Below are 24,943 nucleotides of genomic sequence, written 5' to 3'. Positions count from 1 at the left end.
TATTTCTTGTAAAATATTTCTTGTTAGACCATAGAGATGATTGAAAAAGAGCAGAGAGAAGTAGAAAGACGACCAATTACAAAAATAACTCATAAAGGAGAAATAGAAATTGAGAGTGATGCTCCAATGAAAGAACAGGAAGCAGCCATGGAGATTCAGGTAAAGATAAGAGATAAGCTACATTTTATAGTTCAAAACATGAAACTTCAGACTTGCATGATGTTCTTAAGGTAGGAAGAAGAATTTATAAAAGCTTACTTACTTTACAGTAGCCTACTTTATTGGTTCCGGGGGTGTGTGTGTGTGTGGGAATGTTTGGAATACAGAATGAATTACGTTCACTTCAGTGTAGGTCGTAGAGGTGCTTTCACTTATTTGATTCTTGGAAGACTTAAAAAAATCTTTAGATTCTTTACAGGAAAACTAATTTGATAGCTGGCACAGCTTTTCTTTTCTTTTTCTTTTTTTTTGGACAGGCAGAGTTAGTGAGAAAGAGACAGAGAAAGGTCTTCCTTCCGCTGGTTCACCCCTCAAATGGCCACTACAGCTGGCGCGCTGCACCGATCCGAAGCCAGGAGCCAGGTGCTTCTTCCTGGTCTCCCATGGGGTGCAGGGCCCAAGCACTTGCGTCATCCTCCACTGCCCTCTCAGGCTACAGCAGAGAGCTGGACTGGAAGAGGAGCAACCGGGACAGAATCCGGCACCCCGACCGGGTGCCGGCGCCGCAGGCGGAGGATTAGCCTAGTGAGCCACGGCGCCGGCCACAGCTTTTCTTAATTTCATTTATCACCTAGGAGATAATCCGAAATTTTATCAGAAACCTTGAAGAATGAGAAATGAGTTTTTGCTGTATTTTATCTATTTAATTAATAGATAGCCGTTTTTGTTCTTGTTTATAAGAAGTTGTAATAAAAAGGCTTTGGATAGAAACAGTTCATTTTGGAAAAAATGTCATTGTGAAATGTTAATTGATTTTCATATTTGGTACCAGATTTTATCAGCTAAAGCTAATTTTTACTTTTTCTTATGTTAGGAACCTGCAGCTAATAAGACATTGGAGAAGCCAGAAGGATCTGAAAAACAGAAGGAGGATATTGACTCTATGTCTAAAGATACCACTAGTCAACACAGACAGCATCTTTTTGATCTTAACTGCAAAATTTGCATAGGTAATTGGAAATTTTTCTTTGTAAAATGTTACATTAATTGCGAAAGAGGGATTCTTCTGTACTATTTGTAATTTATATAGGTTTTGTTTTCCCAGTATTGAGGCACCCATACACTCTTTTTTGAGTAGTTGCATGTTTTCCTATGACTAGTTTCCAGGGTTGAGGTAGTTTGATACTGTAGTGTGATTTACTATCTAGGATTATTTTATGAGCTTTTTAAAGCCCACTTGAATATGAGCTGAATTTACCAACCCTAGCCAGGATCAGATGCCAAGAATTTAACCATTAGGAGAAACATCAGAGATTTGGGTCAGTTGTGATGGTGCTATCATTTACTAGGTGAGGAGTAAGAGTATTCATATTTCACTGTGTATAACAAAATCAAAATAAATCAGAAATGATTTTTAAAATATTTTTAGAGAAATTTTATGTTCCCAGCAAAATTAGGAGAAAGGGAAAGGGATTTCCCATATACCTCTTGCCCCGTGTATGCATTATCCTCCCATTTTTAATTCCCCCCACCAGTGCGATAACAGCTGTTAAAACCAGTGACCGTATATTAACACATCATAATCACCCACACTGGCTAGTTTACTTTGGGTTTTACTCTTGATGTTGTACATTCCCCACGTTTAAAGAAGTATACTGTGTCATGGATCGAGCATTACAGTTTGATAGACGGTATTTTTGCTGCCCTAATTACCCTCTGCTTTGGCTGTTTATCCCTTTTCCTGCCACCCCATTAACATCTGGTTACCACTGGTCTCTATACTGTCTGTGAGTTTTGCCTTTTGCAGAATACCATGTAGTTGGAATCATATAGAATGTGACATTTTCAGATTAGCTTCTTTGACTCAGTAATATACATTAAAGAATCCATCATGTCTTTTCAAAGAGTGATTGCTCATTTCTTATGCTGCATAATTTTCCATTGTCTGCATGTACCATAGTTTATGTATTTACCTACTAAAGGACATTTTTGGTTGCTTCCAAGTTTTGACAATTGTGAAAACATCCAAAATCCTATCTACTAGGCTTTATTTGTTTTGTTTTTGAGAGAGACATATATAGTACTTTAACATTACTTGTTAATTCTTTTTATCTGCCGTGTAATAGGACCCCAGAACTTCTTACTCTTATCTAGCTATAACATAGTATTCTTCCATCAACTTTTCATTATCTTTTCCTCCTCACTTCATCCCTGTCTCTGGTAACTACTATTATACATACATATATAGAAGATGTATTTATTTATTTAAAAGGCAGAGTTACAGAGAGGCAGAGGCAGAGAGGGAGAATTCTTCCATTGCTGGTTCACTGCTCAGATGGCTGCAACAGCTGGAGCTGGGCCCATCTGAAGCCAGGAGCCAAGAGTTTCTTCTGGGTCTCCCACATGGATCGACTTTGATACATACCACATTTTTTCTTTTTTATTCATTCATCTTTAGATGGATACTTAGGATGCTTTCATTTGTTAGGGAATGTTCATAGTGCTGTAACAGTCTCATTCCACTCTCTTCTGGCCTATAAGGTTTCTGTTTATAAGTCTGTAGTCAAGAACGTTAAGACTCTTTATGTGTTATTTGCTTCTTTTCTCTTGAAGCTTTGTATAATCTTTGTCTTTAACCTTGTAGAGCTTGATTATGATATATCTTGGGGTATACTTGTTTGGATTGAAACTGACTTGATCTTTGACTTTCTGTATCTGGCTAGTTGTATGTTTCTCTAGGTTTAGGAGGTTTTCTGTCACAGTTTCTTTGACTTATACTTTCTAAATCTTTGACATTTTGGAGTCTGCCTTGAAGCGCAATAACTTGGATGTTATTGGGCTTCGTTCTCATAAGCTTTCTTCATTCTTCTTACTTTTTTTTTCTTTTCTCCTCTGTGTTTTTCAAATAACCTGTCTTTGAGCTCAGTGACTCTTCTGTTTGATCTATTCTATTGATGCCTTCTGTCACATTTTTACTTCGCTTCGTGTACTTTTCAGTTGAAGGATTTCTGCTTGATATTTTTTTTAGTTACTTACATCTATCAAATCTCTTTTTTAGAATATTGGATCATTTTTCTGTGTTCGTGAATTTCATTGAGTTTCCTTAAAACAGCTCTTTTGAAATCTTCATCTGAGAATTTATAAAATTCGTTTCCTAGAGGATTGGTTTCTGGCATCATATTGTGCTCTTTAGGTGAGGTCATGGTTCTCTGCATGTTCTTGATGCTTATTGGTATACAGTGTCATCTACAGATCAAGGGATTATAATAATCTGGCTTTGGTTGTCCTTCCAGGAATTCTAGGCCATCTGTCTGTTTTTTCTGAGCCCATGAATACATCATTTTCAGCAGAAGAAAACAAGACCTAGTCTAGACTAGGGACCTTAAGTTAATACATGGCGTGTTAAGTGTGCCTACAAAGAGGGGGAGGATGGGCATTTGGCTTTGCAGTTAAAATGCTGTTTATGACTCTGGCATCGTACATCAGAATGTGGGTTTAGTATTCACCTCTAGCTCCTGAGTCCAGTTCCCTATTAAGGCAGATTCCGGGAGGCAGTAGTGATGGCTCAAGTATCTGTAATCCTTCCACTCAATGGGAGACCTGGATAGAGTTCCTGGCTTCCAGCTTTATTCTTGCCTAGCTCTAGCTGTTGCTGACATTTGAGGGTGTGAAACAGCAGGTGAGAGCTAGTCTATGTCTGTGCTCTTTCTCAGTGTCTCAAGTAAGTAAATAAAAGAGAGGATGGCCATTCTGGGTACTGGGAATGGCATAAATTTGAATTGAATTCATGAAGAAAAATGCATGTGATTTGGTTGAAGACATAGTTAGAGATCACATTTTGAAATATATTAGAGCCATTGCTTTTCAAATTTCAGATTGTGACTCAGTAGTAGGGAAGTTAGTTTAATAAGTAGTGACAGATTTTAAAACAGAGAATAGACAATATCACTATGAATTACACTTATAATGTTAAGTAGGATGTTGTGAAACTATTTCCTGTGATATACATATAACAAAAAATACAAACATACACATATGTATCCACACAGATAATTTAACAGTTGCATATAAGAATATTTATTAAATGCTACTAGACTTGACCTATTTTCAGAAAGCTTGAATTTTTTTCTTGAGGCTATAGTCAAAAACCAGTGTCATTTTTTAAACTTGACTAATATTTTTTATGTCTTATTAAGTAGCATTGCTCTATGCATGTGTAGTTATGAACTGCTGCTATAGGATACAGATTTGTTTTACTGAGTTCTTCAAGTTATTTCTCAAGACCCTTGGAGAAGCATCTTTTCTTGAGGGCCAGCACTGTGGTACAGTGGGTTCAACAGCTCTTCCCAGGATGTGCGAATCCATAGCAGAAATGCCTAATTTGAGTCCTTACTACATGTTTCATATTTGGCTTCCTGATAATGCACTTGGGAGGCAGCAGATGATGGCTCAAGTACTTGGATTCTGCCTGGGTAGCTGTTATTGCAGGCATTTGGAGAATGAACCAGGTGATGGAAGATATCTGTCTCTGTCAGTCTTGCCTTGCAAGTAAATAATTTTTTTTTAAAGAAGAAATGAATTTTCAGTCTGAATTATTTAACATTTTTTTAACTTTTATTTAATGAATATAAATTTCCAAAGTACAGAATATTGATTACAGTGGCTTCCCCCCCATAACGTCCCTCCAACCCGCAACCCTCCCCTTATCCACTCCCTCTCCCCTTCCATTCATATCAAGATTCATGAATTATTTAACATTTTTAAAAAATATTTATTTATATGAAAGGCAGAGTTACAGAGAGGCAGAGAGAGAGGGAGAGAGGGGTCTTCCATCTGCTGGCTCACTCCCCAGATGGCTGCAAGGGCCAGTACTGCACCGATCCAAAGCCAGGAGCTTCTTCTGGGTCCCCCACGTGGGTGCAGGGGCCCAAGGACTTAGACCATCTTCCATTGCTTTCTCAGGCCATAGCAGAGAGCTGGATTGGAAGTGGAGCAGCTGGGACTAGAACCGGCACCCAGATGGGATGCTGGCACTGCAGGTGCGGCTTTACCTGCTATGCCACAGTGCTGGGCCCAACATCCTTTTTCTTAATCCAATAAGAGAAAATAATGCCATCTAGACTATATTTATCATGGGTTTTGCATTTAGGAGATAATGTGTAAAATGATTTGAAAGGGAAATTAAGGTACATTGCAGGTAGGACCCTACACAGTATGCTGTGAATTGCATTTCAGTTAAGTTTAGGTTCCTGCATGTAGAAGAGGGCTGACAGTGGGAAGAATACTGATAAATTTCCTGCTGATTGACATATACATGTATTGTAACTCATTATGAGAAATGGTAATAGTTAGATATAACTCCAGAAATGTATGTGTTCTTAACAGTTAAATTTAGGAAACTATATAACTTCAGAAAGTGAAAATGGGCCAGTATACAAAATTTGTAGTTAAGACAGTTTATTTTGGTGTCCTCTGGCTTTAGGTCGAATGGCACCTCCTATAGATGATCTTTCTCCAAAAAAAGTGAAAGTGGTTGTTGGAGTAGCTCGTAAACATTCAGACAATGAAGCAGAAAGTATAGCAGATGCATTGTCTTCAACTTCAAATATTTTGGCATCTGAATTCTTTGAAGAGGAAAAACAGGAATCTCCAAAGTCAACATTCTCTCCTGCTCCTCGGTAAGTTTTCATTGATAATTTGTATAGTCATCATGGATGTTTTCCAGATTGTCCTTGGAAATCTTCAGAAACAAAATGTATTCCTTGTGAATCTTTCTTTTGGGAAAATAACTGTACTTTGTGCACTCTGAACTAATTGCCATAAGAGAATAAATTCTGGAAGTTTATTTGAATGGCTGAGAGCTTTGAATCTGAAGGGAAATGACTTTAAATCTAATTATATGGGTCCAAACATGTTGGGTATGTGTTATTAGAGAAAATTTATTTGTATTTTTCTGGACCTCAATCCATCTGACTTTGTAACAACCTGATTATGGAAATGTAAAATGTAATTTTATGAAATGAAATTGTAAACCCGTTTTAATAGCCCTTATATAGTTTGGCCTTCTTGACATGCTAAATTAGAAGTTATTGATGACTAAATAGAAAATGGATTTATTCATCTTCAGGCAACTAACTTTTAAAATGTCATTTTTTAGTCCAGAGATGCCTGGGACTGTTGAAGTTGAGTCCACCTTCTTGGCTCGATTGAACTTCATCTGGAAAGGTTTTATCAACATGCCTTCTGTGGCAAAATTTGTTACCAAAGCCTACCCAGTATCTGGCTCCCCTGAATACTTGACAGAGGTACTGTGAACTTTTCTGTGTTTCTGAGTCATGATTGCCATTAACAACGATCTTTAAATGGTTTGATTAATGGAAGTAGGAATCTACAGTTGTACTTTTAGAATTGAGGAAAATTGTACTGTGAAAGTCATAAACCCATGTGTCCCATAATCTTTCCAAGTTATACTTCACTATGTTCAAGAATTAAAAATCAGTGAGGGGCTGGTGTTATGGCATAGCAGGTAAAGCTGTTTCCTGCAACACTGGCATTCCATATGGGTGCCTGTTCATGTCCCAGTTACTCTACTTGCAGTGCAGCTTCCTGCTAATGATTAGCCTGGAAAAAGCATCAGAAGATGGCCTAAGTGTTTTGGCCCTGCTGCCTGCTTGGGAGACTTGGATGAAGCTCCCAGCTCCTGGCTTCAGCCTGGCTCAGCCTTGGTCATTGCCAACATCTGGGGCGTGAACCAATAGTTGAAAGATCTCTGTCTCTCCTTTTTCTGCAGCTCTTTTATATAAATAAATAAATCTTAAAAAAAAAAATCAAAGTCTGTATGGATATCCAAGTTTTTTTTTTCTTTTGTTCTGTTTTTGTTAAATACAGACTTAACATGAAATATTGAGATGGTTATGACCTTTGATTTAGCCTTTTCCTTGCTAAGCAAATAACCTAATTCCTCTCCTGCTTATATTTTCCTAGATTTTGTGACTATAGTTTCTGTCTGCGGATTACTGTGGACATAGTGTAGACTGGACGGTGAAACTTTACAGCTGGTTGACAGTCCCATGAGACTTGTGATAATAGTTGCTGCAGTGATGTTGCTTTTATATTTGAGGAAGCAGGAAGAGACTCATTATATTTATGGAACTACACACCTTGAAACAGCATTATAATACTTTCATAAATATGAAAGTGATATTTTTAGAACTATCTTAAGGAAATGTGTATGTGTGTTCAGAAGGAAAATATGTGTATATACATGTTTCTTTACTGTTGAGATTATATTTTGCTGGTAATTTTGTTCATATCTAACATTAACCTTTTTTTCATTCATTCTCAGTTTGCCTACTGTAAAGACCAGAGTTTTTCAAAGACATCCTTTTTAGTATTTCAAAAAGCCTAACTTGTATTCCAGTCTCCATAAAGCTAACATAAACTTTACTTTTCTTCAGATTAGGCTGGAAGGAGTTTATTGAAATTTTTTTGGAATGAGTTTAATTCAGTGTAATTGCTTATCTAATGTGACCAGTTTACTTGTTTGGTATTTTTGTTTTTATTTACAGACAACCTACGTTTCTTTTACATATAGTTTATTTGGCAAATAATTTTCAGAAATGTGAATTTTCTAGGAGAAAAGTCCAATGGAACCATGGTGTTTTGAACAAATATGTTTAGAAATTTAGTTTTTGATTAGTCTGTGATGGATTAATTCTTTTTCAAAGGAGAATTAAGTCTTGAAATAGGAAATTCTTCATTTTCAACGGTTATTATTTTCCTCTCTGAGCCACAATTTACAATTTCCATGTGATTTCTTCCTAGAACTCCCCATGTTGTTGCAAAATAAAGTGATGTTTTAAACAGGGGGAAAAAAAGAACTCCACTTGAGCCTTGTGTTTCAGTTTGGTACCAAATCCTTAATAAAATATTATAATTTATATAAACAGTTGAATTTAATGTAACTTTAATTTTTCCTCAGCCTTCATAAAAAAGATAGGAATATACTGAATACAACTTTAAAAGTTCTGAATTGACTTTATGTACATTAATGTTTTCAAGAAGATTGTGCTACTGTTTCAATTAGACTTAGAACCAAATTTCTATGAATTATGTGTATTAGACTTGGTATATGTTGATCACTTTTCTTCTTTACCACAGGATCTACCAGATAGTATTCAAGTAGGTGGCAGGATATCACCTCAAACAGTTTGGGATTATGTGGAAAAAATAAAAGCATCAGGAACAAAGGTGAGGGAAACTGTCTTCACTCTATTAGCATGGGAAAATGTTTAGAAAGTAGATTACTCTGAGTTCTTTTGGAAGAATGCAAGGTTTTCTGGGGAGGGCATTCAACACAAATTCTGAATCTACATAACATACTTTACAAACCTGAGCTAAAGCCATTTGCTAAGGCTCAAAGCATGCAGAATCCCTCCCCCGCCACTCACACCCCATCACCCTTTCTTTGTATGCTTTCTCTTTGTAATCTCTCATTATTTTGGAAGAAATGTTTTAGAGTAAATATTGAAATCCACACTGGAATTTTGCCTTGCTTCAGTTACAAACATGTGTTTTTGTTAGGGCACAACTAAGCATTTACAACAAAGACGTTGTAAACTATGGTGGCTCATTAAATAGAAACATTTGTTTTCTTTATTTTCAGTTGTTCAGGGTCATTAGGTTGCTATGAATCTGTAGGATTATTCAGGAACCAGACTCCTTTCTTGATATTTTGCTATTTCTAATAGTGTCACCCTCAGCAGTCAAACATGGTCAAAATTGACTCATTAGTACCAAATGAGAATAAAGGAGCAATGCCAGTCTCATTGTTTTAAGGGCAGGACTTAAGAGATTGCAGTCATCACTTTATTTTCTTTAGGTGTGCTTAGCTGTAACTTAGTAATATAGCCTACAAAGTTGGTAGGGAAGCTGGGAGGGATATTCTGTTGCAAGGTATGTGCTCAGCTAAAAGTTAAGGGCTATTCTTCATACTGGGCAGAAAGGAGGAGCATAGATACTGAGGGATAATTGGTTACCCGTATCATGGTTTTCTTTTCCTGCATATTGTCTGTCATTTAGAAACTCATACAACAGTATTATACAAGAAAATGTAATCATTGAAAGAAATTGTTTTCCCTCTGAAGGAATCTAACATGTATTATAGGTATTCAATAAATTAATGTTGAATGAGTGAAGATTTCTTTTTTTTTTTTTTTTTTTTTTTTTTTACAGGCAGAGTGGACAGTGAGAGAGAGAGACAGAGAGAAAGGTCTTCCTTTTGCCGTTGGTTCATCCTCCAATGGCCGCCATGGCTGGCGCGCTGTGGCCGGCGCACCGCGCTGATCCGAAGGCAGGAGCCAGGTGCTTCTCCTGGTCTCCCATGGGGTGCAGGGCCCAAGCACTTGGGCCATCCTCCACCGCACTCCCGGGCCATAGCAGAGAGCTGGCCTGGAAGAGGGGCAACCGGGACAGAATCTGGTGCCCTGACCGGGACTAGAACCCGGTGTCCCAGCGCCGCTAGGTGGAGGATTAGCCTATTGAGCCGTGGCGCCAGCCAAGATTTCTTAATTTACCATTTCTCTAGAAGTCTGTAGATTTTGTTTTTGAGTCATCACAACTGGATGATCTTAAGCTGAGAAGCTAATATTTGTTAGAATTAAAATTGATATACTGTTAGAATATAAACTCAAGCACTATTTGCTGTCGCTTTGTCATGATAATAAAATAGGAAGTATTACTCTTGGACATTTTAGGATTCATGCTTCAGTCTAGCCGTATTTTACTGCGCATTACTTTATAGTATACTTTCAAACTGGACTGACTTAAACACTATAAAGGTTGTTACTAATATAGGTTGAGTATATACACGTTTTACACAGAGCCTGTAATTTTATATCTTTTTAGTGCACCCGTCACTTGATGTCAGATGGTGGAATCCTGTCAGTGCTCAAAAGTTAACGTTTTGGAGCAGTTTGGATTTTCACATTAGAGATGCTCAATCTGTGATGGATTTTAATGTAAAGTAGGGCTGTTTAACTGACAGACATTTGTATGAAGTAGAGCTGTAGTCAAGCTTATTTATATATATATTTTTTGAGTTTGTATCAAATTTAGGCTTTTGCAGCAAATCTGGTTCTTCTCATCTTAACTGTATACCTTCATAAAAATTTGTACATTTCTTCATACTTATAAATTGATACTGAGTTAGGACTGTCTTTTTTTGTTTGTCTTGCAAACAACAAAAAAATTCCAAGTAAGCCAAATGGCTTTGTAAGTTTTATCATTTTTGTGTATTTGAAGGCTTTTTACTCATTCCCTTTATTCCTAAATTCAGTGGCCTTATATCTTTTGTGTGTGTAGTAGCCCCTTCCATAACTGTGGTTTTACTGTCTTTGGTTTTAGTTACTTGAGATCAAACCTGGTCTGAAAATATTGAATGGAAAATTCTAGAAATAAAAACAAGTTTTAATTGTGTGCTGTTCTGAGTATCTTGATGAAATTTTGAACCATCCTGTCACATCCCACCCAGGACACAAATCATACTTTTGTCCAGTATACACAGTGCAGATACACTAGCAATTATTAGTCCCTTGGTGATTATCTCTGTTGTTGGGTCAATTGTTAAAGGATTGCAATAGTTGTAAATAGTAAATGACCTTTATTTTACTTGCTACTAGCCCCAATCTAGAAGAGTAGCAATGCTGACAATTTTACTACATTGTGTTATTCTTATTTGATATTGTTATTAATCTTTTACTATGCTTAATTTATAAAGCAAACTTTATCATAGGTAAATATGTACAGGGAAACACACGCATACACATATCACATATATACAGGGATTTGTCCTATCCATTTTCAGGCATCCACTTCAGGCCTTGAAATGTATCTCCCATGGATAAGGGGAGATTACTGTAAAGTGCATAGTTGGGTGGTAGTATTGGGTGCTATTAGTTCTCTGTGCGCCCAGAACACAGGTGGGCTTTTGAGGAGGTCATAGCATTGGAAATTCGGGTATAGTGTTGATGTCAAAATACTTGGATTTCAGCATCATCCATGCCACTGAAAATTAATGTCACTTTGAATAAATTCATTAATTCCCCTGGGATACAGTTTCTTCTGGAAAGCCTATCAATGGATCAGCAAGATTTTTTCTTAAGGCTTGCTTCCTTTTACTATTATCTGTATTTATGTTGGCAAACCTTGGTTGGTAACTGTCATTAAAAAATTCAGTATAATTGAGGAAATATTTAAAAATCAAACTGTTCTTTAGGTTATTATTTTAAACAGCTGTTTGTTATTTTCTTGAATAGGAAATTTGTGTGGTTCGATTCACACCAGTAACGGAAGAAGATCAAATTTCTTATACTTTACTTTTTGCATACTTCAGTAGCAGAAAGCGCTATGGAGTAGCTGCCAATAATATGAAGCAGGTTAAAGATATGTACCTTATTCCTTTGGGTGCTACAGATAAAATTCCACACCCTCTTGTGCCTTTTGATGGACCAGGTAGGTATATATTTTAATACTAAGATAATATAAAGTGGGAAGTGGGACTGGAGTGAAAAGACTGGCAACTGTTCTTTTTTGGGATCTGGCCTATTAGAGATGGCCTAAACTGGGCAGGTTCCTCCTTTATAGCTTATAATCTAGGTACAAAATTTTACCATTATATAATGATTGAAAATGACTTTCTGTTTTTGGTTTTATACAGGGCTTGAACTGCATAGACCTAATTTATTGTTGGGCTTAATTATTCGTCAGAAACTGAAGAGGCAGCATAGCGCTAGTGCTAGTACTACTAGTCATACAGCTGAGACTCCTGAAAATGTCCCAGTAGCATTGCCACCTGATAAAAAAAGTAAAATAGAAGTTTCTACTGAGGAAACGCCAGAGGAGGAAAATGACTTTTTTAATTCTTTTACGACTATATTACACAAACAGCGAAATAAGCCTCAACAGACTCTTCAGGAAGACCTTCCAGCAACAATTGAACCTTTAATGGAAGTTGCCAAGCAGGAGCCACCAAAACCTTTAAGATTCCTTCCTGGGGTTTTGATTGGCTGGGAAAATCAACCTTCTACTCTGGAATTAGCAAATAAACCTCTTCCTGTGGATGATATACTTCAAAGCCTTTTGGGTACCACTGGTCAAGTGTACGAGCAGACTCAGTCAGGGGTAGAGCAAAACACTCTGAAGGAAATTCCATTTATAAATGAGCAAACCAATCCAAAAGCAGAGAAAATAGATAAAATAGAAGTAACTGATGGTGAAGCCAAGGAAGTAAAAGTTAAAGGCGATAATGTTTCAGAACCCACAGGTAATTCAGTAGTAATAGGGGAAGAAACATCGGTAGTAGGGTCCTCTTCCATTTCTCCAGGGCCTTTGACAAGTCTTAGTCTTAGAGGTAAACCACCAGATGTTTCCACAGAAGCATTCTTAACAAATTTATCAATTCAGTCTAAACAGGAGGAAACACTGGAGAATAAAGAGAGAACATTAAAAAGACAGCTGCCCCAAGATCAAGAAAATACTTCACAAGATAATCGGACTTCAAATACTAATTCTCCATGTAGATCTAATGTAGGGAAAGGAAGCATAGATGGTAATGTGAGTTGCAGTGAAAACCTTGCTGCTAATGCAACAAGGTCCCCACAGTTTATCAACCTGAAAAGGGATCCTAGGCAAGCAGCAGGACGAAACCAGCAGGTAACTGCTTCAGAAAGCAAAGACGGGGATAGTTGCCGGAATGGAGAAAAAAGCACCCTGCCTGCTCTGTCACACAACAAGGAGCATTTAACAGAGCAAAACAATGTAGAAGAAAAATTGTCTTCTGCAGAGAAAAATGCATGTGTTCAGCAGAGTGATGATTCAAAGGTTGAACAAAACTCAACTTCTGCAGAAAACGTACACGCTTCCCAAACTGAGCAGACAAAACCCTTACAAGAGGATATTTTAATGCAAAATATTGAAACTGTGCACCCATTTCGAAGAGGACCAGCTGCAGCAACATCTCATTTTGAAGTTGGAAACACGGGTCCACCAGAATTTCCTCCTAAAAGTATCAACTTTGCTTCGAGAAGCACCAGCCCCAGAACAAGTGCAAACTTCTCACCCATGAGACCACAGCAGCCCAACCTTCAGCATCTCAAGTCTAGTCCCCCTGGATTTCCATTTCCGGGACCTCCTAATTTTCCCCCACAAAACATGTTTGGATTTCCACCACATTTGCCACCTCCGTTACTTCCCCCTCCAGGCTTTGGCTTTTCTCAAAACCCCATGGTTCCTTGGCCACCTGTTCATCTCCCAGGCCAGCCACAACGAATGATGGGTCCCCTTTCACAAGCATCAAGGTATATGAGCCCACAAAATTTTTACCAAGTTAAAGACATCCGGAGACCAGAAAGGCGGCATAGTGACCCTTGGGGTAGGCAAGACCAACAGCAACTGGATAGGCCATTTAATAGGGGCAAAGGGGACCGCCAGAGATTCTACAGTGATTCACACCACTTGAAAAGAGAGCGACATGAAAAGGAATGGGAGCAAGAGTCTGAAAGGCACAGACGCAGAGACAGAAGCCAAGACAAGGACAGAGACAGAAAAAGGGAGGAAGGACACAAAGATAAAGACAGGGCCCGGCTATCACATGGTGATCGAGGGGCTGATGGAAAAGCAAGCAGAGATGTCAGGAATGTAGACAAGAAACCAGAAAAACCTAAAAATGATGACCATGACAAGGACAAAGAACGAGAGAAAAATAAACATAGTTCTGGAGAAAAGGACAGAGACAGATATTACAAAGATAGGGACCACACAGACAGAGCTAAAAGCAAAAGGTAAAATTTGCAGGCTGCTTTAGGATTACATTTAAATAACTTAAATGTTGTATCTTAAAAACTATATGAGATTGCCTGCTCGGATTGTGCCATCTTTTACATTTTTACTATTGGTGGTTTGCAGAACAATAAATCCTGTGTTGGTGCAGAGTGCTCTGTACCAGTGCTCATCATCCTTCATACCGACTGTACCTAGTTATAGGAATTTAATATTTTTTAAAGTTTTACATTGCTGTATATTCAAAGATTTGTTTTATTAATATGCAATAAAGGCTTAGAAATTTTAGTTTTATTCCTTAATTGGTAAATATGGTTAACTACGGAATATATTTACTGCCTCTAGTGAATGTCCTTTATATAATGACTAATTTGAGAGTAATGTGTGCTCTGTACTTTTGTTTGAAATTGCACTGTTTTTAAAGAAACTGTAGAGGAGCAACAAAAAGCCAAGTGACTTCATAATCAGATGATACTAATCACTAGTTGAACAGTTTTTGACCAAGAATCAGAAGCCCAAGGATTATATTTCTTGCTTTATCTGCACTCAAGGAAGGCATTTATTACCATATACTACAGCTTTTGTGGTAGGCCATTATTTTCTTTTTCATTTTTGGCTTTTCAGAAACTTGAATACTTAAGCTTGTACATGGTCTTGTGTTTTGCTATCCTTTTTACTGTAAAATGTAAATATTTTAAGGGATATTTTGATTCTAAATATGATAAAAGAATTTCTCACCTATTTTGTGTGTGTGGTTTGAAATTGAGTAGTAAATAATTTCTTCTTTAAAGCTTTAATTACTTTCAGATATTGTTCTTCTCTTAGCCAAGAACACACAAACATGGCAATCTGTGGCAGGCATTAGATGAGGGGAAAAGTAATTTTTAAAAAGTATCTTAGATTGTAGACTGAGATAAATCATGTAGTTCTAAAGAGGCTAGAGTTTAGAACTACCATTGAAAAGTGCATCTGAAACCCATGTTAAAGGTGTTTCTGAAAACTTAAACACCATCAAAATTTGGTGGTCTGACTCAGTAATCATTGAAAGACCACAGGATTTGTTTTAGAGAACATGTTTTGAATCGTTTTGTAAAACATAGTGTAATTAGTCGTACGTTTTTTGTAGTATATGCTAATTTTACTTGAAAGCACACAGCTGCTATTGTTCATCCAAAGTAATTTATACCCTAAAATACATGCTGTATTGATGGCTATAATTTAAAACAGCTACCAAATGATGCTGCCACTTGTGTTCCTCCCCCCCCCCCCCTGCAAAAAGAGAACTACTATGTAAACTTAACGTGTACTAATGAAGAAAAATATAACTCCACAAAATTATGAAGATTGTTTTCTTAAAGATTAAAAAGATTAGATTTAGAATAGTGTTTTTTTAAAAAAAAAATCTTTATTTGATAAGCAGAGAACAAGCTCCCATCTGCTGGTTCACTCCCCAAATGTCCACAACAGTGGGGCTTGGGCCAGGGCTAAAGCTGAGACTGGGAGTGCAATCCAAGTCTACTATGTTTGTGCAGGAACCCAATTATTTGAACCATCACTGCTGCGTTGGTCTGCTTTAGCAGGAAGTGTGTCAGGATCCAGAACTCTGATGTGGATGTCTTAATCACTAAGCTAAACATCAGCTTTTTTTCTTTTTTAAGTCAATTTATTTGAAAGCATTGGAGAGACAGAAATCTTTCATCTGCTGGTTTTACTCTCCAAACAGCTGCAATGGCCAGAGCTAGGCCTGTCTGAAGTCAGGAGCCAGGAACTTGGGTCTCCTTTGTGGTTGCAGGGGCCCAAGGACTTGAGGCGTCCTCCACTGCTTTCCCAGAGAGCTGGATCTGAAGTGGAGTAGCCAGGACGAACCGGGGCCCGTATTGGATGCCAGTGCTGCAGGCAGCACTTGCCTACACCGCAGCACCGGCCCCAGCATTAGCTCCTAAAATAGATTTTGAAACCCATTTAGTTTTGCTACTGTGAAAGTAGAAATTCAGAACTAAATATTTTTAAAAGTTTGTAATAGGGGAATTTTATTTTAGTTCTATTTAACTTTGATCTACTTTTCATCTGTAAATTAACTTTCTTAAAAAATATATATTTACTTATTTGAAAGTAATGGTTACAGAGAAAGAGGGAGAGAGGTCTTCTATCAGCTGGTTCACTCTGCAGGTGGCCACAAGAGGGCTTGGCCAGGCTGAAGTCAGGAGCTGCTTCCAGTTCTCCCATGTGTGTAGTAGGACCCAAGAACGTAAGCCATATTTCATGGCTTTTTCCCCAAGCCATTAGCAAGGAGCTGAATCTGCAGTGGAACAGCTGCGACATGATCTGGTGCCCAAGTGGGATGCCAGTGTTGCAGGTGCCGACCCCCTGTAACTTCTAAGGTGAAAAGAATTCGCCAAACAGAACCTGAAGTGATCTTTTGTCAGGGTTTTGTTTTAATTTCAAGTGTGTATATTGTCAGTAAATCTGCTTTTACTGACTTACCTGGTATAGGAAATTGATGAGACAGTAGATACCTTTTTGCAAGGTACAGGTGAAAAAAATTGGGTTAATGAATTTTAAGTATCTTTTAAGTTAGTTTTTGAAAACTTCTTAGTTAATTCTTTTGTTTTTGACAGGCAGAGTGGACAGTGAGAGAGAGAGAGAAAGGTCTTCCTTTAATGTTGGGTCACCCCTCAATGGCTGCAGCGACCGGCGCACCGCGCTGATCCGAAGCCAGGAGCCAGGTGCTTCTCCTGGTCTCCCATGTGGGTGCAGGGCCCAAGGACTTGGGCCATCATCCACTGCACTCCCGGGCCACAGCAGAGAGCTGGCCTGGAAGAGGGGCAACCGGGACAGAATCTGGCGCCCTGACTGGGACTAGAACCCGGTGTGCTGGCGCTGCAGGCAGAGGATTAGCCTAGTGAGCCGCGGCGCCGGCCAATTTCTTAGTTAATTCTTAAACATACCGTTGTGATGCTTACTGTTAAATTTCGTCCTACCATTGAATTTTGATACATGCATTTAAAATATTTAAGGCCCACATTACCTCCTGTTAGTGATCATCAAGGGCTGCAGTGCGACTACATGTTTGAACCACGCATCTTAACCCCTGGTTGAAATATTGTGGAGAGAAGAGAAAGTATGGCCATATTTAAAGTTTTTCTTGCATGGAAGGAAAGGGAAGATAATAAAGGTTTTCTGTAAGTAGTACATCCAAAGCTGTTCTCAGTCTTGAAGTCCCACATATGACTAGTTTTTAAATAAGTACATGAATTTCATCTTTCAGTTTCTCCCATTTTAAGAAAAAGGCACTCTTTAAGAAAAGTTTGACATTTAAAAAAATTAGAACCATCTTATTCATACTTGTATTAACTAGAATGTGTCAGGTTGTCTTAATACCTGTGAAGCCTTGTGGCAGTAAGAAAGCCTCTGAAGCCCTTTGTGCTAAGCCTTGTTTAAAGCACTTTATATAAACCTAGGTCAGCCTTGAAAGGTGAATGCTTATCTGAGACCCAAGGAAACTGAAACTTAGTTGAAAATTTGTCTGAGATTAGTCTGCTGCAGCCAAAGCAAAATTCATATGCTTGGAAAGTAACACTTAAAGGTTAAGTCTTTTCTTCCCATAATGCCAACCTGGCCAAAACCCTTAACCGAGCAGCCCACCTCAAAGTGCACCAGGAGGCATGAGCAAAGATGTGATTGCTTTTATATAGATTTGCGAAGTTTAATCAAATTCTAATTTTCCTTTTTTTTTTTTTTTTTTTTTACTGGTTTTCTTTTGCTGTTATTGCAAATTTATTGGCTGACTTCCAAATTTATTATCTTAAAGCTCTGTAGATAGAAGTCTGACGTGGATCTATCTGGTTAGATCAAGATGTCAGCAGGGTGTGTTTCTTTTCTGGTGGCTTTGTTGGTATGGGATTGGAAGCGGGTGGAAACCATTGCCTTAACCGATTAGCATCCAGAGGACACCACTTTTCTTGGCTCTTGGGCCCTTTCTCTCTAGTTTAAAGCAAGCAGCATGGGGCCCAGTCTTTCTCATGGTACCAACTGTGACCCTTGGTTCTGATTTCCTCTTTCACTTCTAAGGACCCAGTTTGTGATTACATTGGACCCATCCAAAGTAATCTTCCTATTTTAAGGTCACCTGATGAATAACCTTAATTTTATCTCTGACCTTAATTTCCTTTTGCCATGTAACCTATGTACAGTTCCAAGGATTCTGATAGAGACACCATTAGTTTACCTACCACTGCTGTTAACTCCTGTTGCTTAGTTATTGGTGAACTAAGAAATTTTAAATTTTTGGAATCAGAACATCAAAAACCATGGTAAGTATATATTGAAAATTTACAAAAAATGATACCAACAATGGAGAACAAACTGAAGAAAGTTAACCACCTTGGGTATAAGCAGGTGTTAAAGTATATATATGACCATGTACAAACTACTTAATAGGCAGGCACACTGTTGTTGCTGAGTTTTAATGTAGCTGTTTTTTAAAGAAGTATGTGAATTGATTATAAGTGTATTTATGCGTGCTTTACAAGGAACCAGATCTTTAACATTGGGTTGTATCAGCTGTACTCTTCCAGCTCAAGATCGCTCTGAAACAGTCGTCAGGTACTTTACTAATGACTACAAAGAATAAAATAACAAGATCAATGTTTGGTTTCTGTATCTCAAAGAAAATGACAAGTAAAATTGGTTAGTGCTTTTTTAAAGGGCCAAACACTCAGATTCTTTGATTTCTACTTAATAAAGAATTTTAGAATCCATTTAGAAAGAAGGTAGTGAGTTGAAAAATTATAGGACAGTAGCTAGAATTGTCTGGTAAACTTAAAATTCACTCTTCATAGATTTAGAACAGAGTCATTGGGTGGTGGTGGGAATAACCTATGTACTTAAAGGAATCTGATTTCACGTCACATGTTCAAGTGCCTTCACTTTTTATGTGAAACAAGGCATTTTGTATGTGTATGTATCTATAAGCCCAGTTGTCTTAAAACTATTCTTTAACAATGCTTTTCCCCCACGGTAATGTTTATTTTTTCCCCAGAAACTTTTTTAAAAGGAATTTCTCAAAAGGTAAGTATTAACTGCCATCCTCTGGTTATGTATTTTTGCCTTACTTCAAAAAACAAGCCAATAAACAAGTTGGGGCAGGCTTTTGGTGCCATGGGTGGGTTGTTTGGAATACCTGCTTCCCAGGTTGAAATGCTTGGTTTTGGTTCCAACTCCTATACTACAATCCGGTTTCCTGCCAATCATACCCTGTGAGGCAGCAGATGATGTTTCTGTTGCTTGAGGCTCTGCCATCCATGTGGGAGAGCAGGACTGAGTTCCAGTCTCCTGGCTTCAGGCTGGCCCAGGCCTAGCTGTTGCAGACATTTGGGGAATAGGCCAGCAGATGGAGGGTTCCTCTCTGTTTCTGCCTTTCCAATAAAATAATAAATTTTTATAAAAGCTCACCTGATAACATTGAACACTTTGTTTCAGAAGCATCATCACAGTAATGGTGAAGTTATGTGTCATTTTTATGTTGTGCTGGAAAGCATACTGCAGGGAGTCTGTTCAACACCATCATTAGGATGGCAAAAACGGGAGTAATGTTGATAATTTCCACCTGAAATTTGCAGAGTTTCAAGATAAAAATAATATTTTCACCAAGTTGTTTTGACTTACAGAAATCTAGGTAAACAGTTTTCAGTTATTAAGGAAATATTACTTGCCTATTCAGTAAGTATTTGCTTAGTTTGCACGATTTAGTGGTAATCAACATGGGAAAGTTCTAACCTTGTGAAACTTGATGATAACATGAATATAATTTTACAGTTGTGAGAAGTGAGGATGCAGAATTCTCAAACTTCTTGGTTTCAGGACCTTTATATCTTAAAAATTATTGAGAACCCTAAAAAGTAGCTATTTTTAATATGTGTTGTATCTGTCATTAACTAAATTTAGTTAAAAGTAATTGTTTTCATTCTTTCCTATATATATATATATATGTATATACACACACACACACGTATTTGTGGTACACACAACGTACATTTTCTTCTCTTGCATTCATTTGTTAAAATACTTGCTCCCATCTGCTGGTTAATTGCCCCAAATGCCTATAAATCAGTGGGGCTATGCTGGCTGTTCCAGTGCTCAGAGCTGGAACTCATTCCAGGTATCTCACATGGATGGCAGGAACTCACTGGTTTGAGCTTTCACTGCTGACTCCCAGGGTTTACTTTGGCAGGAAATTGGAGTCAGGAGCCGTTGTCAGGAATCAAATCTAGGTTCTTATATGTGGAATGCTGGCCTCTTAACTGGCTAAATGCAAAAACCAATATTTGCATGTTTTTAAAATTTATTATATTTGAAAGGCTTAGTTGGAGGAGGGCAGAGATGAGGAGGGTGTGGGGAGAATTTCCGTCTTCTGGTTCAATCTGGAAATGGCTGCAGAGCTAGAGGTGGGCCAGACCAAAGCCAGGTGCCAAGAGCTTCTTCCGGTTCTCCTATGTGGGTGTAGGAGTCTATAAACACTTGGGCCATCTTCTGCTTCTTTCTCAGGTGCATTAATTAGCAGGGAGCTGGATTGGAAGTGGAGCAGCAAGGACTTTAACCAGTGCCCATATGAGATTCCATCATCTCAGTCAGTGGCTTTACCTGCTGTGCCACAATGCTGGCCCTTGCATATTTTCTAATGTCTTAGTTGGATTATTCACTGTTTTACAGAATGTTTAAGTGTATGGAGGAAATATGGCTTCATATGGATTTTTCATTGGGAAAGGGAAGATTCTGGTTCCTTTAAAAAGATCTGAGGGATATGCAAGTGTCCTTAGACCACACTTTGGAAGTGCTGCTTTAAAGAATATGTGCACTGTATTATGAGAGAACATGTGACCTAATACTAGTGGTACAGTTCAATGTTTCCTGGAAGTGTAACTTCATAGAACAGGGTTTTTGTCTTAATACGTAAAAATTGATATTATTAAGAGGTTTGACTGCCAGGGCAAAAAGGGATTTCTTTAGGGCATGTATCTTTATGATCTCAGTATCTTCAGAGTCAAACATGAATGGTATGGAACAAATTTCTTTCAGTGTTTTTCAGCAACGATTAAGTGGAATTATCTTGGATGATTTTTATGGAATTATCTTGAGTGATTTCTGTAAAAAAACAAAAGCCCTTTGAATCAGTGTGTAGACATTCTGCAGTTTTCTTAGGTTATATTCTGTCACACTTTGTAGTGTATAGAAACTTGTCTGTATCTGGGAACAGTTTGTGTCCTACTAACTGCTGCCGCAGGTCTTTGGTCCTAGATCCTTCCAGGAGTGTAACTTTGTGGTTGGATTGTATTGGCTAAAATAACACCTAGTAAATGTAATATTCAGATGGTGAATTACCTAAATCCTTTTTATAGACTGAAATCTGAACGGGCATTAAGCATTCATTGGTTCTCAATTTTTTTTTTCATTTACTTGATATTTTTCCTTTTAAACTTTAAACGCAGCTGATTACCAATATTTTTCTTCATATGATGTTCCACCTGTTAGTTTTCTAGAACAGCTATGTGTTGTCAGTTGTTTTCTTGGTGGCAAAATTGTTGTAAATATCAAACTCCAGAAAATGCTAAGCAACAATAGCAGCCTGCAGTTGTTGGGAGCACGGAGGATCAGAATGGCATTATTAACTAACCAGTGTTGGGAAAAATGTACTTTGGCAGTTTGGTTTTGAACAGTATGTATACTGTCAGAAATTTTCAGTGCATTATTCAGAAACATTCATGCTGCGCAAAACCGATGAGGTTTAATTTAATCAGTTATATAACTACATGGGTTCAGAAGTTGAAAAGTTCTATAACGTTGATGAACAAAAAGCCACACAGTCCACAGCTTTTCTCTCCAGAGATAACTACTTTATTTTCTTTTAAACATGTCTTAGAAAATTTGCAGTTTGGTAAGTGACATGCATATACTATTAATTACAAATACAATAATATCTTGATTTATTACTGTGAATAAGGCTTTAGCTCTCACAAGCCTTCTCCCTCTCCCTCTCTCTCCCTCATTTTCTCCCTCCCTACATTCATACACTAAGTTTTGGTGTAAGTCCAGGTTCAGGTTTTATATTACTGTAATCATATAAATGTGGTTACATTACTTGCAGAATTTTAAATCTACCTTGAGTAATAACTTTATTTTTTTATATCTATAACAAACTCTCATTTGAATTTTATTTGAAAAAACTCAGATGAAAAAAACAAAATGAACTGATGGAGATAAAAGTTAGAAATCAACATCTTCAGCTAGATGTAGAAAAAGCAAACAAAACCTTTTCTGTAGCTATACTTTACAGGTTTATGGAAAAGTTGCATTAGTATGTAGACTTTCAGGTGATATTTTGATTCCCTGTAACCAGCATACCAAAGAACTATCAAAATTGCCAGTGTTAGCAACATGTAACTTAATTACTTTCATCTCCATCATAAACATTGTGCCCTTCTGATTTGATTAACTCAATTTTTTTTGAGTCCTGAAAAAGTACAACATCTTTTATTTTGCCCACAAAATCTCTTTTGAAAATCTCTTGAGTAATAATATTAACTTTCCGACCATATTCAAAGCCCCCTAGATAACAAATACCACCATAGTTTAGAGCAACAAATGTTTTGTGTGAATCAATATCCTTAGAAAGAATCAAGCTGTTGTCTAGGTAGGCCGTGATAAGAGTCTGGTTTTGATTTACAGCTACATGGTGCCATTTGTTACAACAGAATGTGACATTGCTGTAACTCATTGACACAGAGATTTTTCCTCCCAGGTTAACTGCAATTCTCAAGATCTGATTGTGGAGACCAATAGCCAGAAAATCGTTTTCTTCATTTTGAGCTTTTCCCATCCAAACTATTAAGCCTTCTGTTTCAGTAGTACTGAAATTTAAAGAAATAGTAGTGAACTGAAGGTTTCTATCTTTATAATTTGGATCACTGTATTTAATATAAGAATTACCCATAAATTTTGCAGTTGAAAATGAAGTTTTGTTTTCACAATGCCTTCCCACCCAACCTAAAGTACATAGACAACTGTAAGAAAAGGATCGGTCAGGTATACATAGAGATTGGTGGAGACAAGGGTTATTCAAGCAATGCACAGACTCATTACATGTATTTCCAGTCCAATGTGGCAAGCACCTGCAAGAAAATGCTGTACCATTTACCATACATTCTCCCCCATTTCTGCACGTACTGTATCCACAGGCTGTCCCATCACAGTCACCAACATTTGAACCATCTTTTGCTCCTAATTCGGTTAATTGTAATTCTTGATTATTTATAATAACTTCTCGGACACAACCTTGAAAACCTGCAGGTTCATTAGCTGTTGCCATGGGGTTTACAAGATTTAAGGATGATAGTCCTCCAACATAGAAATCTGTGTTTGTATCCAGGGAGCTCATTTTAGCAGAGGCTTTTTCTGTTATGTTCATGCCGTCTACTTCCAGGTAGCCTTCTGCACCAACTCTTCCAGCTTTAATCATGTGCCAGATACTTCCATTGGCAGTTATTTTTTGGGGATTTTCTAGAATGATGGTTCTGTCACCAAGATTGTAGCGAAGTTGAACAGAACCTTTTACTAAAGAGAGACATAGAAAATCACCTGTCAAAAAAGAAAAACAGTTTAGTAACAATAAAATAGTATTACATTAAAAGATTTTCTGGTGACTTGGGTAAGTTTTGGTATTGAAAAATAAGGAATCTGGAGCACAATGAGTTTAAAGACTTATATTTTCACTTGTAGATCAAAACATACTCTTTATACATATGTGCTATGTTTCATTTCATTTAGCATCTGACCAGAGATTGTTCCTGATTTTAGATGGCACTAAATGGGTGAATTGTGGTTCTGTGTTAAAAATGTTTCTCTTTAATGATTAATAGTTAAGGTGTAAAAAGTCAGTAGCCTTGACATTCCATTGATTTTTTTATGAGACTGGGGAGACAGGCAAGAGAAAGCATTTAATAGTGGTTCTGTGACAAACTCAGTGTATGTCCTCCAAACAGCTTTCCTTGTGTTCTGTTGGATCTATAAGTGTACAAATCCTAGTTTGAAATATCTGCTGAGTATTAAAAACACACCTCAAAAGGGTTGTATCTCTGTGAACTTCCTCCCATAAACTGGGCCTTTTCCAATTTTACCAAGCTGTCATTCCCTCATCCATCCAATTTTTCCAGTCAGGAACTTATTTGTGATCTTTAGTACCATCCTTTCTTGACCTCACACAATCTATTACAAGATCTTTAATCAAACGGATTTTTTTTAACTTTTACTTAATAAATATAAATTTCCAAAGTACAGCTTATATGGATTACAATGGCTTCCCCCTCCCCATAACTTCCCTCCCACCCACAACCATGCCCTCTCCTGCTCCCTCTCCCATTCCATTCACATCAAGATTCATTTTCAATTATCTTTGTATACAGAAGATCAGTTTAGCATATATTAGGTAAAGCTTTCAACAGTTTGCACCCACACAGAAACACAAAGTGTAAAATACTCTTTGAGTACTAGTTATAGCATTAAATCACAATGTACAGCACATTAAGGAGAGAGATCCTACATGAGGAGGAAGTGCACAGTGACTCCTGTTGTTGACTTAACAATTTGACACTCTTGTTTATGGTGTCAGTAATCACCCTAGGCTCTTGTCATGAGTTGCCAAGGCTATGGAGGCCTTTTGAGTTCGCCGACTCTGATCATATTTAGACAAGGCCATGGTCAAAGTGGAAGTTCTCTCCTCCCTTCAGAGAAAGGTACTTCCTTCTTTGATGGCCCAATCAGATATATTAATAGTATTTCAGCTCATTATGAATGCGGTTCACTTTTGTCCTGCCACCTTAGCTTATTATCTTTAGCTGATCTGTTGCAAGAGCCTTAATCACTTTTTCTTTCCCAATTTGTTTTTCTATTCTGC

The 24,943-nt window shown here is 37.6% G+C and overlaps 2 protein-coding genes across 7 annotated transcripts in view; one reads left to right on the top strand and one right to left on the bottom strand.

The window, feature by feature from the left end:
• Positions 1–14,736, top strand: part of PHF3 (PHD finger protein 3) — an 84,984-nt gene extending 70,248 nt beyond the window's left edge. For all 6 annotated transcript variants that reach the window (XM_008263079.4, XM_070074648.1, XM_008263082.4 and 3 more), the window contains 7 exons: positions 28–159; positions 1,034–1,169; positions 5,642–5,837; positions 6,317–6,464; positions 8,320–8,409; positions 11,475–11,670; positions 11,876–14,736. In XM_008263079.4, coding sequence (XP_008261301.3) covers positions 28–159; positions 1,034–1,169; positions 5,642–5,837; positions 6,317–6,464; positions 8,320–8,409; positions 11,475–11,670; positions 11,876–14,001 — 3,024 coding nt within the window. In that variant the 3' untranslated portion in view covers positions 14,002–14,736. The remainder of the gene's footprint in view (positions 1–27; positions 160–1,033; positions 1,170–5,641; positions 5,838–6,316; positions 6,465–8,319; positions 8,410–11,474; positions 11,671–11,875) is intronic.
• Positions 9,359–24,943, bottom strand: part of EYS (eyes shut homolog) — a 1,404,981-nt gene continuing 1,389,396 nt past the window's right edge. The window contains exon 32 of the mRNA XM_070074646.1: positions 9,359–23,628. Within this exon, the coding sequence (XP_069930747.1) occupies positions 22,436–23,628 (1,193 nt within the window). The 3' untranslated portion in view covers positions 9,359–22,435. The remainder of the gene's footprint in view (positions 23,629–24,943) is intronic.

The sequence above is a fragment of the Oryctolagus cuniculus genome, chromosome 5, assembly GCF_964237555.1.
Source record: "Oryctolagus cuniculus chromosome 5, mOryCun1.1, whole genome shotgun sequence".
Taxonomy (NCBI): domain Eukaryota; kingdom Metazoa; phylum Chordata; class Mammalia; order Lagomorpha; family Leporidae; genus Oryctolagus; species Oryctolagus cuniculus.
This window is presented reverse-complemented; position numbering and strand designations above follow the sequence as displayed.